At 65.2% G+C, this 12,843-nt stretch overlaps 2 protein-coding genes across 2 annotated transcripts; both read right to left on the bottom strand.

Moving 5' to 3' along the window:
• Positions 1 to 2,418: 2,418 nt before the first annotated feature.
• Positions 2,419 to 6,879, bottom strand: PYROXD2 (pyridine nucleotide-disulphide oxidoreductase domain 2). Its single transcript, XM_009278041.2, is given in 17 exon segments — positions 2,419 to 2,489; positions 2,711 to 2,831; positions 2,904 to 3,010; positions 3,158 to 3,312; positions 3,446 to 3,536; positions 3,539 to 3,574; positions 3,683 to 3,755; positions 3,858 to 3,992; positions 4,084 to 4,225; positions 4,604 to 4,701; positions 4,807 to 4,868; positions 5,083 to 5,236; positions 5,380 to 5,526; positions 5,638 to 5,711; positions 5,790 to 5,883; positions 6,129 to 6,148; positions 6,702 to 6,879. Coding segments are annotated over 17 exon segments (1,758 nt in total).
• A 1,027-nt stretch (positions 6,880 to 7,906) lies between these two features.
• On the bottom strand, positions 7,907 to 12,740 carry HPS1 (HPS1, biogenesis of lysosomal organelles complex 3 subunit 1). Its single transcript, XM_019471673.1, has 17 exons — positions 12,604 to 12,740; positions 12,395 to 12,537; positions 12,059 to 12,167; positions 11,699 to 11,859; positions 11,514 to 11,616; positions 11,309 to 11,413; positions 11,148 to 11,217; positions 10,971 to 11,038; positions 10,226 to 10,393; positions 9,975 to 10,151; positions 9,836 to 9,903; positions 9,579 to 9,701; positions 9,402 to 9,467; positions 9,062 to 9,206; positions 8,851 to 8,964; positions 8,627 to 8,709; positions 7,907 to 8,347 (listed from the first exon to the last, which is right to left on the bottom strand). Exons 1-17 carry the CDS (start codon positions 12,604 to 12,606, stop codon positions 8,185 to 8,187), a joined length of 1,869 nt encoding a protein of 622 aa, XP_019327218.1. The 5' UTR covers positions 12,607 to 12,740; the 3' UTR covers positions 7,907 to 8,184.
• Between the last annotated feature and the right edge of the window lie 103 nt (positions 12,741 to 12,843).

The raw sequence follows: 12,843 nt of genomic DNA, 5'->3' as shown, positions 1-12,843 counted from the left end.
CCTGCCGTGAGCCTGGACCCGCCCCCCCAGAATGAACCCAATGCACCCAGTCAGGGATGCCCTCCCCCCAGCACCACTGCACCATGGGGCTGGCCCCCCCAGCCAGGCAGAGCATGGGTTTTCTGGGGGTAACAAACTGCCACGCTAGGGACATTCCAAAAGGACACCCCTTGCCCCTTCCCACGCAACTCAGCAGCTCAAGTGGGCACGTGGGCATGGAGCGCCTGGGACTGCTGCAACGGGGCCAGGACCTGGGGGGCACAGAGACCTGGGGGGGCTGTGGCATGGCACCAGGAGCCCAGAGTAGGGTCCTCCTGGGGCTTGGGGCATCACCTGGGCCATCCCTAAGCCATGCTGGCTGCTGGGGTCCCCAGGCACAGCCCCCCTTCGTGGGACGTGCAGATGGGGGATGCCCACCCCCCTGAACTGCCCTGGGAGCAACCTCTGGCTTGGCGTGCCATCAGTCCCCGGGACACCCCGCTGCCCGCCCCGCCGTGCCATGCCGTGGAACAGGGATAAACAGGAAGCCCTGTGCCCTCGCAGTGGCCAGGGGCCGGCCAGGAATGTGCCGGTGGCCACCGGGCTGTTTGTTTGGAGTCAAAGCAGCTGGTTCCTGCTGGCAGGAGCCAGGATCAACACGGCTGGGAATAGCCTGTGAGCTCATCGCCACTTCCCGCGGGAGCCTCCAGCACCCCCGGGGTGTGCAGGGGTGCCCAGCCCCAGGACCACCTTGCAGGGCACCCTCCTTCCAGTCCTATGTCCCAGCCGGGCTCAGGGCACACGCTGGAGCGTCTCCTGGGGTGGGGGTCCCTGGCCAGCCCCAACATGGGGGACACGGAAAGCCCTGGGGAAGGGCAGGGCAGCGGAGCTCATGACTCATTCATGTCTCGATGTTTTGGTGCTCAATTACTCAAGTGTGAGGCCAGGAGCCCCCCCTGAACCCCCCAAGGCACGTGCTGGCAGGGGTGCAGGTCAGGCGGGTGCTGGGTCCTGCTCCCAGCTCTGCCTCTGCTCCCGGGAGCAGCAAGAAGAGGGCAGCGGGGGGTCTGGTGGGCCCTCCCACACCTGGGACTTGCTAGCCTCAACCCGCAGCAGTGGGGGCACTGTGTCCTGCCGCTCAATGTGACTGTGGCAGGCTGGGGGTGTCCCCCCTTGCTGTCATCCCCCTCCAGCCCAGCCCTCAGGGCTCACTGGGTGCCAGCACCTGCGGCTCCGGGCAGCCAGCAACTGCAGCAGCTAAAAATACACCGCCGGCAGCAAGGGCAGCCCCGTGCGCGGGAAGCTGTGGGCAGCGGGGCAGGCATGCGGGGCTATTCTCAGAGGGCTGCGGGACTATTCCTGGCTGGTCAATATTGATTCAGCCAGCTCAGGTGCAACAGCTCAGCTTGGCAGCACCGTATTTAGGGCCTGGTGGGAGGCGAGGCGGGCGGCTGAATCGGGAGCATTGTCTGGGGGAGGAAGAGGGCAGGGAGAGGATGTGAGCTCTGTAATCTGCAGCGAACGGCTCCCGACAGCAGCCCGGGAGAGGGGCACACCCCGGGCCTGCCGCTGTCTGAGGGGTGGCCAGCGAGAGCCGCTGGGCTGCACGGAGCATCTGCCCTGCGGATGGAGGGATGGGGCCAGAACACGTGCAGGCAGCTCCCAGCAGGAATAGGGGGGTGTGCGGGGCACGGGGGGGGCAGCTGCCAGTCCTGGCTCCTGTAATCTCTGAGCTGCTGGGCGCGTGGCTGCTGTACACACAGCCACCGAGGGACAGAGGGGACAGAGGACGGTTTGGGGGCTCCAGGTAGCAAAGCAGGTCTCAAGCAGCTCCCTGTTTCCCTGCTTGTTCTAGGCACCTTGGGGTGGTCCAGGCCAGCCCAAGGCTGGGTGGCTCCAGCCAAATAGCCCTGCATGCACCTGAGCCTGCATCAGTGAGCGGAGGAGAGGGCGAGGGGTTGGTTATCCCCATTCACTGCTCTGCGACATGCCTGTCCCCTCTGGCAGCTCCCCCAGGGCTGCATCACCAGCCACAGTGCAGATGGCACAGTGCAGCCCCCCACGCCAGCATGTTGGGAGCTGCACAAAGAGCTGAAAAAACCACAGCGACTGTGCTCAAGACAGAGCCTGGGCCAGGGTTTATTTCCATGGGTGCAGGCAGGGGCTTAGCGAGGCTCGCCATGGCTGCCTGGTAACCAGGAGCCACCTGGGCAAGGGGGGGCTGTGGCGGGCTGGGAGCAGCATGTGTTCAAGGTGACAGTAGCAGCTGGGAGCACAAAAGGGACCCTGCCAGCCTGCACCCCCCCAGCTCTCAGGGGATGCTGCTGCTCTGTGATGCCTGGGAAGTAAGTTGGGGACAGGCAGGGCTCTGCGTGGGGTCAACATGGCTCGCTGCAGCCACAGCCCTGCATAGGCGAAGTCGGTGTCACCACTGCCATATCACAGGCGTCTGAAGTCCTCGAGGGCCACCCGGGCAGCGTTGCGTCCCGCTGCTCCCATTACTCCTCCTCCTGCAAGAGAGCAGAAATGGGGAGCAGCAGGCAGCTCCAGCCCCAGGAGATGGGGCCCAGGGCTGCCCCAGCGGAGCTGCCCCACCTCACTGCCCGTGAGAGGGCAGAGAGGGGAGTGGACTGCCCCCCCCCGCCCCCGTGCTGCCCTGGTACCTCTTCCATGTGCCTCTGCCCTCCTCCTGCAGTCCCCCAGGAGGGTCCCGGCTCCCAGCCCTACTCACCAGGGTGGGCTCCACTTCCACACAGGTACAAGCTGGGAATTGGGGACCGGTAGCCTGAGTAGGATGGTGCCGGCCGGGCAAAGTACAGCTGGTCCAGAGACATCCCTCCATGGAAGATGTTCTGCAAGCAGAGCTCTGTGTGAGCTGGCTGTGCCTGGCCCGGGGCTCAGAGCTGAGCCCACATGGTACCCACCCCGCCGGGCAGCCCGAAGATCCTTTCCAGGTCTGGTGGCGTCAGGATGTCCCTGCCGATGACGGATGCCTTGAACCCCGGGGCATAGGCTTCGATGCAGTCAAACACTAGAGAGGGATAAAGGGACTGGTGGGCAGCAGCCAGCCCCTGAGCAGCTCCAGGGCGACTCTGCCTGTGGGCAGGGACCAGCGCTCCTGGTGTTACCCAAGTCCGCATATGCATTACATACTCATGTCCATGTATGCATTACGTACCCGTGTCTGCATATGCATTTCTGGCCTGCTCGTCCCAGGGCTGCCCGCCCGCCAGCACGGAGGGGGTGTACTGCGTGAAGAGGGACACGACGTGGCAGCCCCGTGGGGCCAGCCCCGGATCCAGTGCCGAGGGGATGCAGAGCTCGATCATGGGCCTGGGGGAGCAGGACACTAGCTGGGCAGGCAGAGGGGGACTCAGCCACCCCAAACCTCTTTCCCCAGCACCACCCACCATGGCTGTCCTGCCCCTTTCCACAGGCACCGAGGTGTGCTGGTGGAGGCTCCTACCTGCTGGAGGGGTGCCCGTGGGCGGCCTCAGTGAAGGCCTGGTGCAGGAGGTGGGTGCCCTCGCAGTTGAGATGGATGGAGCACTGGTGTTGGGGGCAGCCAGGAAGCTGGGCAACTGATCCACTGCCACTGGGCATGGGAGGGGGGACGGGGGAAGTGGGGTGCAGCCTCTTGCTGAGCCCGGTGTCAGGTCCCTCCAGCAGGGGCGGCAGCAGAAGTGGCCCTGCCAGTACCTACCGTTGATCTTGGTGACAGGGGAGCGCGTGTCAACCTGCCGGATCCGCTGGACAAAATCCTTTGGCAGCTGCTCCTGCGGGGGGGAGAGGCCGGGGCGGAGCCCAGGGGTGAGGGGGGCAGCCCAGCCAGGGGATGCCACCACGCCAAGCCCCTGCCAGCCCCGTGCACCCCATACCTGGGGGGTGAGCTCCAGGAAAGTGATTTGGGGGGAGGCGTTGGACAGCACCAGTTTGCTCCTCACCTCTGTCCCATCCTGCAGCGCGACACCCTGCGCCCGCCCATCCCTGCCCAGCAGCACGTGGCACACCTCCTGGGCGGACGGAGGGGACAGGACCTCACCAAGAGCATCCCTGCTGCCTGCAGGCCGGCCAGGAAGCTCCCTGCACCCAGACACCCCGTACCTTCTCAGCAAAGATGTGGACTCCCTGGGCAGCTGCTGCACGGGCAATGGCTTGGGACAGGGCCCCCATCCCACCAGCCACGTAGCCCCAGGCCCCTCGACGTCCCTCCAGCTCACCCATCACGTGGTGCAACAGCACGTACCTGCAGCGGCAGAACCCCAGGTTAGCTGCCGGCCAAGGGGACAGGTCTGTCACCTGCATGGGCGTAATAAGGATGATGCCATGGCCCCCATAGATGGGACCATACCAGCTTGTAGGATGCCAAATCCTGCAGAGGTGTCCAAACAGCAAAGGGGCAGTGGAGACCACCCAGGAGAGCCATATGGCAGGGATGGGAGGCAGCCCCTTGCTCAGCCCCAACCCCTGAGCCACCCCAGCAAGGCTGAATGGGCAGTGGGAGGGAGAGGCAGCGGGGCAGGGCATGGGGTGCCAGGGCACCGCAGAGCCAAGGAGCTGCCGGCACAGAGGATGGCACGGGGGGACAGTGCAGCCATGAGCCCTGGGGGGAAGGGACCCTCACCCGCTGCCGGGGGTGTGGGGGCTGGCCATGGCTCCAATCACCGCGTCAGTAGCCAGAGTTGCCTTCAGGGGCTCTGACTCAAACCACTGATCCAGGATCTGGCCCGGGAGAAAAGGAGAGCGCCAGGCTTGGGGTGGGGGAGCACCCTTGCAGGCAGGCAGGCAGGCGGCTGGTAGCTCTGTGCCGCTGCTGCCGGCACTCACCTTGGAGATGGGGGCTGTGAGCACCTCGTAATAGCGGGGCAGCTGCCACCCCAGCGCCAGTCCTGGGGGTGCAGAGGCAGTGTGAGATCTGCACAGCTGTGCCAGGGCCAACTGCCTGTGCCCGGTTGGTTTTGGGAACAGGCAGTGAGCAAGCCTGCTGGCCTGCCAGCCCAGCTGGAGCTCCTGAGGAGCCTGTGCCCTGGGGAGGAGCATCACCCGCTCCAGGTGCAGGCAAACACCTATTGCCATCGGGGTCCCCCAGCATCCCAAATGTACCTGCCCGCAACAAGGGCCACAGGGTTTGCAGGGCCCTGAGCTGCTGGAGCAGGGAGCCCTGCCCCAGGGCAGCTGTATCCACCGGGGGGGCATCCAGCAGTGGCTCGAGGGCCAACACCAAGCCCCCCATGAATGCTTCATACTCAGGGTAAACCTGAAAGGGGACAGAGCAGGGGCAAGATGGACTGCGCCATGGTAGGTGCAATGGATAACCCACCTAGGAGCATCCCTGCCACTCCGCTGGGCAGGGCAGTCCCTCGGGGGCTTTGCCGTGCCGGGTGCGTGCCCCCACAGTACCTGGGCATCCTTCTGGGAGAACTGAGCAATCTGCCGCTGGGTCTGGGCCATATCATGCCCCAGCAGAAGGGAGCGGGGGGGGCTCCTGTCCTCCAGCAGCGGGGTGAAGGAGTAGGGGTCCCGCGGGAGCACCCTCAGTCCATGCCGCTGCAAGACAGGGATGGCAGGACCCACCCTGCAGGGATGGCCTCACAGCAGGCTCACCCTGACAGTGCGCTGGGAGGTGCTGGTAGCCCAGTGAGGGATGGGTGCCGGTACCTGCAGCTCCAGCTCGGTGTAGATCTGTGGCCGCAGCAGGCTGAGCAGGTATGACGCCCGGGAGAACTTGAAGCCTGGAAGACGTGGGGTGGTGGGGGTGCCCGCGCCCAGGGCTGGCTGGGGGCAGGGGGACACAGGGTGCACAGGGGTACCTGGCACAATCTCCTCCGTGACGGCCGCGCCGCCCAGCACATGGCGTTTCTCCAGCACAGCCGTACGCACCCCTGCCCGCTGCAGGTAGGCAGCCTGGGGGGAGTGCAGTGTCATGCTGCCTATCCTTCTGGGTAGGATGTGTCCTCGTCACCCCAAGCACTCTCTTGCACACGGTCCCCCACTCACCAGGGAGGGCTCTGCTCCCCACAGCCCTGTGGGAGCCCCCAGCCCCATGGGCCCTGCCACCAACACCCTCCCTTGCCCACGGCACAGACGCTCCCTGGTTCCCCACCGTCCCCCAGCGATGGAGACGACAGCACCCCGCTCTCAGTACTCACTGCCACCAGCCCGTTGTGTCCTGCAAGGAGAGAGGGAGGCGAGCTGAGCCCAGCAGTGGGGCTGTCCTATGGCACAGGGCACCCTGCCATGCCTGGGATGCGGGGCTGCCACAACCACCCAAATAACGGGGTTCTGGACATGGGGATACAGGTGACAGGGAGCATCCTCCCCTGTCCCTATAGCCCTGGCCCTAATGGTGCAGGGGAGGGGGACAGAAGTGGTCAAAGCAGATGCTCCAGCTGTACCCTGCACAAGCAGCATGTTGGGGGGCTGAAACATGTGCCCAGCTGTGCAAGAGCCCTGCACCCTCCCTGGCACAAGAAGCATGCTGGGGGCTGCAACATGCCCAGCACCACCATGGTCCCCACCTGCCGCCTGCCCTGAGGGGAGGGCAGCTGGGTGTCCCCACCAGCAAGAGCCCTGCACCCTCCCTGGCACAAGGAGCATGCCGGGGGCTGCAACATGCCCAGCACCACCGTGGTCCCCACCTGCCGCCTGCCCTGGGGGGAGGGCAGCTGGGTGTCCCCACCGGCTCCCTGCAGCCCAGCACCAGCTCCCTCACCCCACGTTACCTGCCCCGATCACCACCGCGTCATACTCCTGCTGCAGCCGGTTTGCAGCCCCAGCATGGGCCAGCCGCACTCCCGGTAGCCCTGGGGACAGATGCCAGCCCCACAGCCAGCGGGAAGGGCAGCCCGTGCCCAGCCTTGCCCGGAGCCTGGCTGCCATCGCCCCGCAGTGCCCAGGCATGGCTGCCCTGTGTCCAGCAGCCTGGACTTTGCTTTCATGGCAGAGCTTTTCCCAGGGCTTCCGGGCACGGGGAGGGGACAGGAGGGCCAGGGCAGGGGACGCCTTGGCGCAGGGCCGGACGCTGCGTCCCAGGGCTTGTGGGGAGGCTGGGCAGGACAGGGATACAAGCCAAGTGCTGTCCCCCGGCACTGCCTGCAGCAGGGTGCTGACCCTGGCAAAGCTTTGCCAGGGACTTGCAGGGGTGCCGGCGACCAGCCCCAGTGCTGAGAAGGCAACAGGGTTGGAACCTGCCTGGTGCTCAGTGGGATGCCAGGTGCTCCCCAGCCTGTATCCCAGGAAGGCACTGGGCAGGCAGGTGCAGGCCTGAGAGCCCCCCCAGCCCCTGTTCTGCTCCAGGGAGGACCCAGGGGCACGTGGCTGGAGTGATGGGCCAACACGCGCTGTAAGACAGGGGGAGCTTGCCCCCCGCCAGAGCAGGCAAGCCCCAAGCAGAGACCTGAGAGCAGTGGGAGAAGGGGCAGCTTGGGGGTGAGCTTGGCCCCAAACCCAGCGCTGTTGCTTGGCAGGGCAAATTCCTGCCCAGCAGGATGGGGCAAAGGCCCTGCCGCGGTCCAGTGCTCCCTGAACTGCCATCCCCAGCCCCAGCGAGCAGCACAGAGTGACAAGGGGCAGCGGCTGCCAGAGCTCCTTGGGGCTGGCCCGATCCCCAGCTGTGCCTGGGGGGTTTTCGTGTGCACCGAGCCCAAACACGCCTGGGAAACACGTGAGCTGCCTCGGCTTTACCCCCTGTTCACAGCCGAGCTTGGCCCCGTGGCTGACTGGTGTCTAGGAGCCCAGGTGCCGAGAAGGGGGTGCAGGATGGGCTGCACCTCCCCAGAGCCTCCCAAGCCTGCAAGGGCCCCACACCCTGCATTTGAAGGCGAGGGGGAAGGGGGACGCACCCTGAGCCATTCCTCCATGCAGGTTTGGCTACACCTTTTTGTTCTCTAGCCAAAGCCCAGTGGTGATGCCAAGCCAACGCTATAAATCCTGCTTTGGAAACACACTTTTCAGCAAGAAGGTGATTTGCCAGCAACCTCTCAGCCCCACTCTCTGCCTGTCCCTGGAGGCTGCTGTGTGCCAGTGAAGCCTGCAGGGAGTGGGGAGGTGGGCAGTGGGAGCCCCAGCCGGGCTGGAGGATGGGAAGGCTGCCCATGGCTGCCTGCACACATGGTTGATAGCGCACAGACACGGAGAAAGCAGCCCAGGTGCCGGGAACACCCATACACCCGCTTTAATCCTGGCCTCGAGGTGGCTGGAGGCAGCTCAGAGCAGGGGGATGCGGGAGGGCTCCCAGAGGCGCCGGGCCAAGTCGCAGGCCTGCTGGACCACGAGCTCGGAGGGGATGATGCCCAGGTGCACAGTCAGCAGCTCGTAGCACTTCACCACCTCTGCCTGGTGGTTCTTGCTATAGTAACGCAGCAGCTTCCTGGTAAGGAGAAGACCTGTTCAGCAGGTGCAGCACAGCCTGGCACCCCCTTTCTAACCACCTTCCCCCTAGCAAATCCCTGGCAAGGACACAGTGCCTGTCTGCTGGCAGGACCACAGCACCAGGCTAGGGAAATGGGCTGTTGCAATCCTGGTGACACCACAGCACTGGTACCACCCTGCAGCGATGTCCCAGCAAGGACAGCATCACTCATAGGGACCCCTGTGCCAGCACAGCCCCGGGCTCTGGTGCCAAACCGCAGGGCTGGGGACTGCTCACCTGTAGTAGTCTCCTGCCAGCATCCCGATGGGAGCAGAATCATCGGAGAGAACCGGTACCTCCATCACCTCCAGCTTGTAGCCCTGGGGAAGAGACAACAGCAGAGGGCAGGAGCACGGAGGGGACCGCCAAGGAGCCAGAGCCAGGTGGTGCCTACAGCCCTGCTCCCTGCCCCCAGAAGGTGCTGGGGGAGAGGGGCTCAGCCCCTTCCTCACCCCACGTACCAGCTCGTTCTCAAACCAGAGGAAGTAGGAGCAGCAGTAGTCGCCATCCTGCAGCATGAGCGTCGTGTAGCCCTTCTGCAGGTATCGCCGGGCCAACGCAATCAGGGACCAGACCTGGGGGACAAGGGGCACCTGAAGCCTGAGCAGAAAACCCTCCAACCATCGCTCCCTCCTGTGGTCCCCATCCCACCCCCAGCCCCACAAGCAGTACCTTCCTCTTGATGAAGGCAGCCAGGGGGCCCTTGCCCAGCTCCGAGCTGGACTTCTCAGTCACACTGAGCGATGGTGCCATCATCTGCCCGGCCGTGCGGTCCACATAGATGAAGTGCACCAGGCCAGGAAAGTCCTCCAGGTATGTGGGGTGAGTTAAGGGTGTCCAACAACTTTGGTGCCCTTCCAGGACAGCCCCTGAGCCTTGGGGAAACTGCCTTCGCCCACCACACTCCTCCCCTTAAGCCTGGTGCTGGGGGGACAGGGTCCCACTCCCACCTCTGCTACGCCCCGGGGACCCTTGTTCGCCGGGCTGGGCTCCCAGCCACAGGGACGGGTATGACACCATGGTGATATTGCGCCTGCTCTTCACCAGCAAAAAGTCCCGCCAGTCCAGCAGCTTCTCCCTGCCAAGAAGAGGCATGGTGAGAGGCCGGGACCTCCGAAGCCCCGGCACAGCTGGGTGTGAAGCAATCCCCCAGCTCCCCTGGGGATGCCGGCTGTGCCCATGGACTCACCTCATCAGCTTCTGGGCACGGTCCCGCAGTCCCTGGGACAGGCTGTGGCCAGCAGAGGCCAGGAAGAGCTGGCGGTACACGGAGCAGAGCTGCCGCTTCACGTTGGCCACTGCCTGCAGCAGCCTGAGCCGGGAGACACAGACGGCACAGAGTTTGGCCCCTGGAACCCCAGCGCCGCAGGGACAGCCATGCTGCCCCCCAGGCTGGGAAAGGTCCCTGCCTGCCCCGGAGACTTTCCCTGGCCACCCCGTACTCACTCCAGGGAGCTCCCAGGCTCGCTCCGGGAAAATATCTTGCTCTTGAAGTCCACCCAGGTGTTCTGCAACTAGAGAGAGACAGGGCTCAGCGTCAGGCTGCAGGAACAGCAGGACAGGGTCCTTGTGTCCCCACTCCCACCTGGATGTCCTGCCCACTCAGCTTCTTCACAAACTTGTCCATGCGCTGCCGCAGCTCAGCCAGGAACGGGTAGGAGCGTGGGGCTCCCGCCTCCGGCCCCTCTTCCAGCTTCCTCTCCAGCACCAAGAAACCATCCAGCAGCTGGTACAAGGTAACGGCCACCTGGGTCATGGGGCCCTGCCAGGGAGGGGAGAGGTAGGTCAGCCAGGACCCAGCCCACCATCGCTTCCCTCACCTTAGAGGTAGCTCACCTTGGTCAGGAGGACAAGGGAGATGCCTGGCCAGAGTGGGAGGCAGTGCATGGTGTGTGGCAGCAAGGGGCAGTAACCTTCCCGCAGGTTGGCATCCAGGAAGATCCTTCTGGGGTTTGAAGCTTCAGGGACCAGAGGCCCCAAGGTCTGGAGCAAATCCTCTGCCATCTGGGGAGAGAAGGGAGATGCTCAGCCCCCTGCAGGGACAAGACAGCCCACACCAACCCAGGACGCTCTGGTGGGACACAGCAATGCCCTGAAAGCTGCAACCGGGCATGACTGAACTGAGGGAGCTGGAGGGGCCATGCAGCAAAAGATCAGCAGCGAGGGAAGCGCCCCGGGACCCCAAAAGAGCAGCAGGTAGAGGGGAAGCCGCTTGCAAAGACACAGGTTGCAAACACCTTGCACCAAGGCCAGCACTTGCTTGCAGAACGCGTGTGAGGCTCTGCGGCATCCGGCAGGGAAGCAGCCCAGAAAGTCCAGAGGCAGCAGAGGGAGACACCAGACTGCTCCGAGGCAGCCCTGGTCCCTCTGTGCCGACAGCTCTGGACAGGGAGACCATAAGCAATGTCCCAGGGAGTGTGGTCAGAGCCTTCACAGGGTTATGCACAACACGGGGGATGTGGGGCGCATCCCTAGCTGCAGCACAGCAAGGGACGAGTGATGAGGACCAAAGACCGCAAAGAGCACCAGGACAGGCTGGGGAGGCATGGAGCTGGGGGGGACCGCAAGACCCCTTGCTCACCTGGACATCTGCAGCGTCTGCCTCCCCGGTGCCCAGTATCTCAGCGCCCTCCAACCAGCTCTCGCTGCCTGCAGGGAGCACGGCAGGTCGCCCTCCCCGCCAGCCCCCCACGCAGCCCCAGAGCCTTCGCAGGGCTGGGGGGCGCAGGGCAGGGCTGCTGCCCAGCCGGGCACTCACCCGTGCTGTGCCCGCCTGGCGAGGGCTCCGGCGTGTAGTAGACCTCGGGCATGGAGAGATCATCTGTGTCCTGCCAGCAACAACAGCTGGGTCAGAGATGAGAGTGATGCAGGCAGCCCAGCCAGCATCCCACCCTGCAGCTCCCAATCCCAGGGACTCACCTGGTCATCCGAGTCCTTCTCTGCAGCTCCGTGGGAGCCAGGGCCACTCACAGGGATACTCTCACTTCTCTTGGGTCCCTGAGGGAGCACTTTCCCTGCCACAGACTTCCAAAAAAAAGGGGAAAAAAATTAAGCCCTGGCCGCCAAGACATCACCCTGCTGGGGCACCCTGACCCGCTGCCCCCCACACCCTGCTCTGGAGCACCTGGGGGTCGAGCTCCTCCTCGGCACTCTCGCTGGGGTACAGGTCCTGCACCAGGAGGATGAGGATGAGCAGGTCGGCGGGACGGATGGAGCTTGCATTGCGGCTGCGGGCCAGAGAAGGGAAGGCTCAGCCAGGAAGGCAAGAGGCTGCCCCGGGGAGGGTGGTGAGGCTGGGGCCGGGCGCACCTGGAGTAGAAGGCCAGCAGCTTGGTGTGCACCAGAAGGAAGGCATGGCCCACCTCGTCGCCGCCGCGCTCGGGGCTGGCGTTGATGTACTGCACCACCTGCCGCTCCAGGAACTCGATGCACTGCTCGCAAAGCTGAGGGTGGATGAGCCGCTCCACGGCCTGGGGGGCAGGCGGGGAGAAGGCTGCTGAGCCCCCACAGACCCAGCCATGCAGCCTCGGGGGCAGGTCTGAGCCTCCATTGCTCCAGGGATCTGCCCCAAAGTCCCCGGCCCGGAGACCTTCCTTACACCCCGGGATTTCACACAGTCTCACACCCTTGGGATGCCCCAAAGGCGAGTGACACCTTGGGGCATGGTACCTCCACCGCAAAGCTCTGGTCCTCCTCCCGCAGGTGGCTGTAGGTCTCCAACAGGCCCCGCAGCAGGCTCCAAACACGCTCCCGCTGCTCCGAATCAGCTGGCCGCAACCTGCAATGGCCGCAGAGTGTGAGCTGAGAGCTGGCTGTCACCTCCCTGGGGGAACGGGAACCCCCGAACCCAGCTGCAGCCCAGCAGGCAGGGGGTCCTGCTGCAAGGGGGGCTCCCAGCTTGGAGACACCCACTCCCACCCCTCCAGGGCTGCATGAAGGCACCACTCGGCAGCTGCCCCGGCTCCCCTGTGTGCCAGCCCGTGCCGGCCAGCCGTGCCCACTCACTCCTTGCGGACGAGGTGGGAGTCGAGCGTGACGAGGCCACAGTGAGCCTCCACCAAGCGCCGCAGCACGAACAGTGTCCGGCGCAGGTCGTCCTCGCTCTCCGTCCCGTCGCCATTCACCGCGATGTACAGGCAGTCCCCAAACTGCAACCGGCAACGGGGTCAGGTGGGGGCCGTCCAGGGCACCCCGGTCCCCGGTGCCGGCCCTACCATGTGCAGGACGTGGAGGTGCCGTCCGTGCTCGGTCGCGAAGCAGGTATAGGTGTCGGCGAGCTTCTCCAGCAGCGCCGCGCAGGAGATGATGAGGGGGGCGAAGAGGGTGTTGAGACTGTCCTCCAGCGCCGGGCCCTGGGGCACACACCCCCAGGTCAGCGCCCACGCACGACCGCGCACCACGCACCCCCTTCCCGCACCGCACCGCCCCGTCCCGTCCCGCCCCACCTGCCCGGC

Source organism: Aptenodytes forsteri, unplaced genomic scaffold (assembly GCF_000699145.1).
Source record: "Aptenodytes forsteri isolate BGI_AS27 unplaced genomic scaffold, ASM69914v1 Scaffold15, whole genome shotgun sequence".
NCBI classification, from domain to species: domain Eukaryota; kingdom Metazoa; phylum Chordata; class Aves; order Sphenisciformes; family Spheniscidae; genus Aptenodytes; species Aptenodytes forsteri.
The sequence above is the reverse complement of the archived record's forward strand: the minus strand, read 5'-3'. Positions and strand labels throughout refer to the sequence as shown.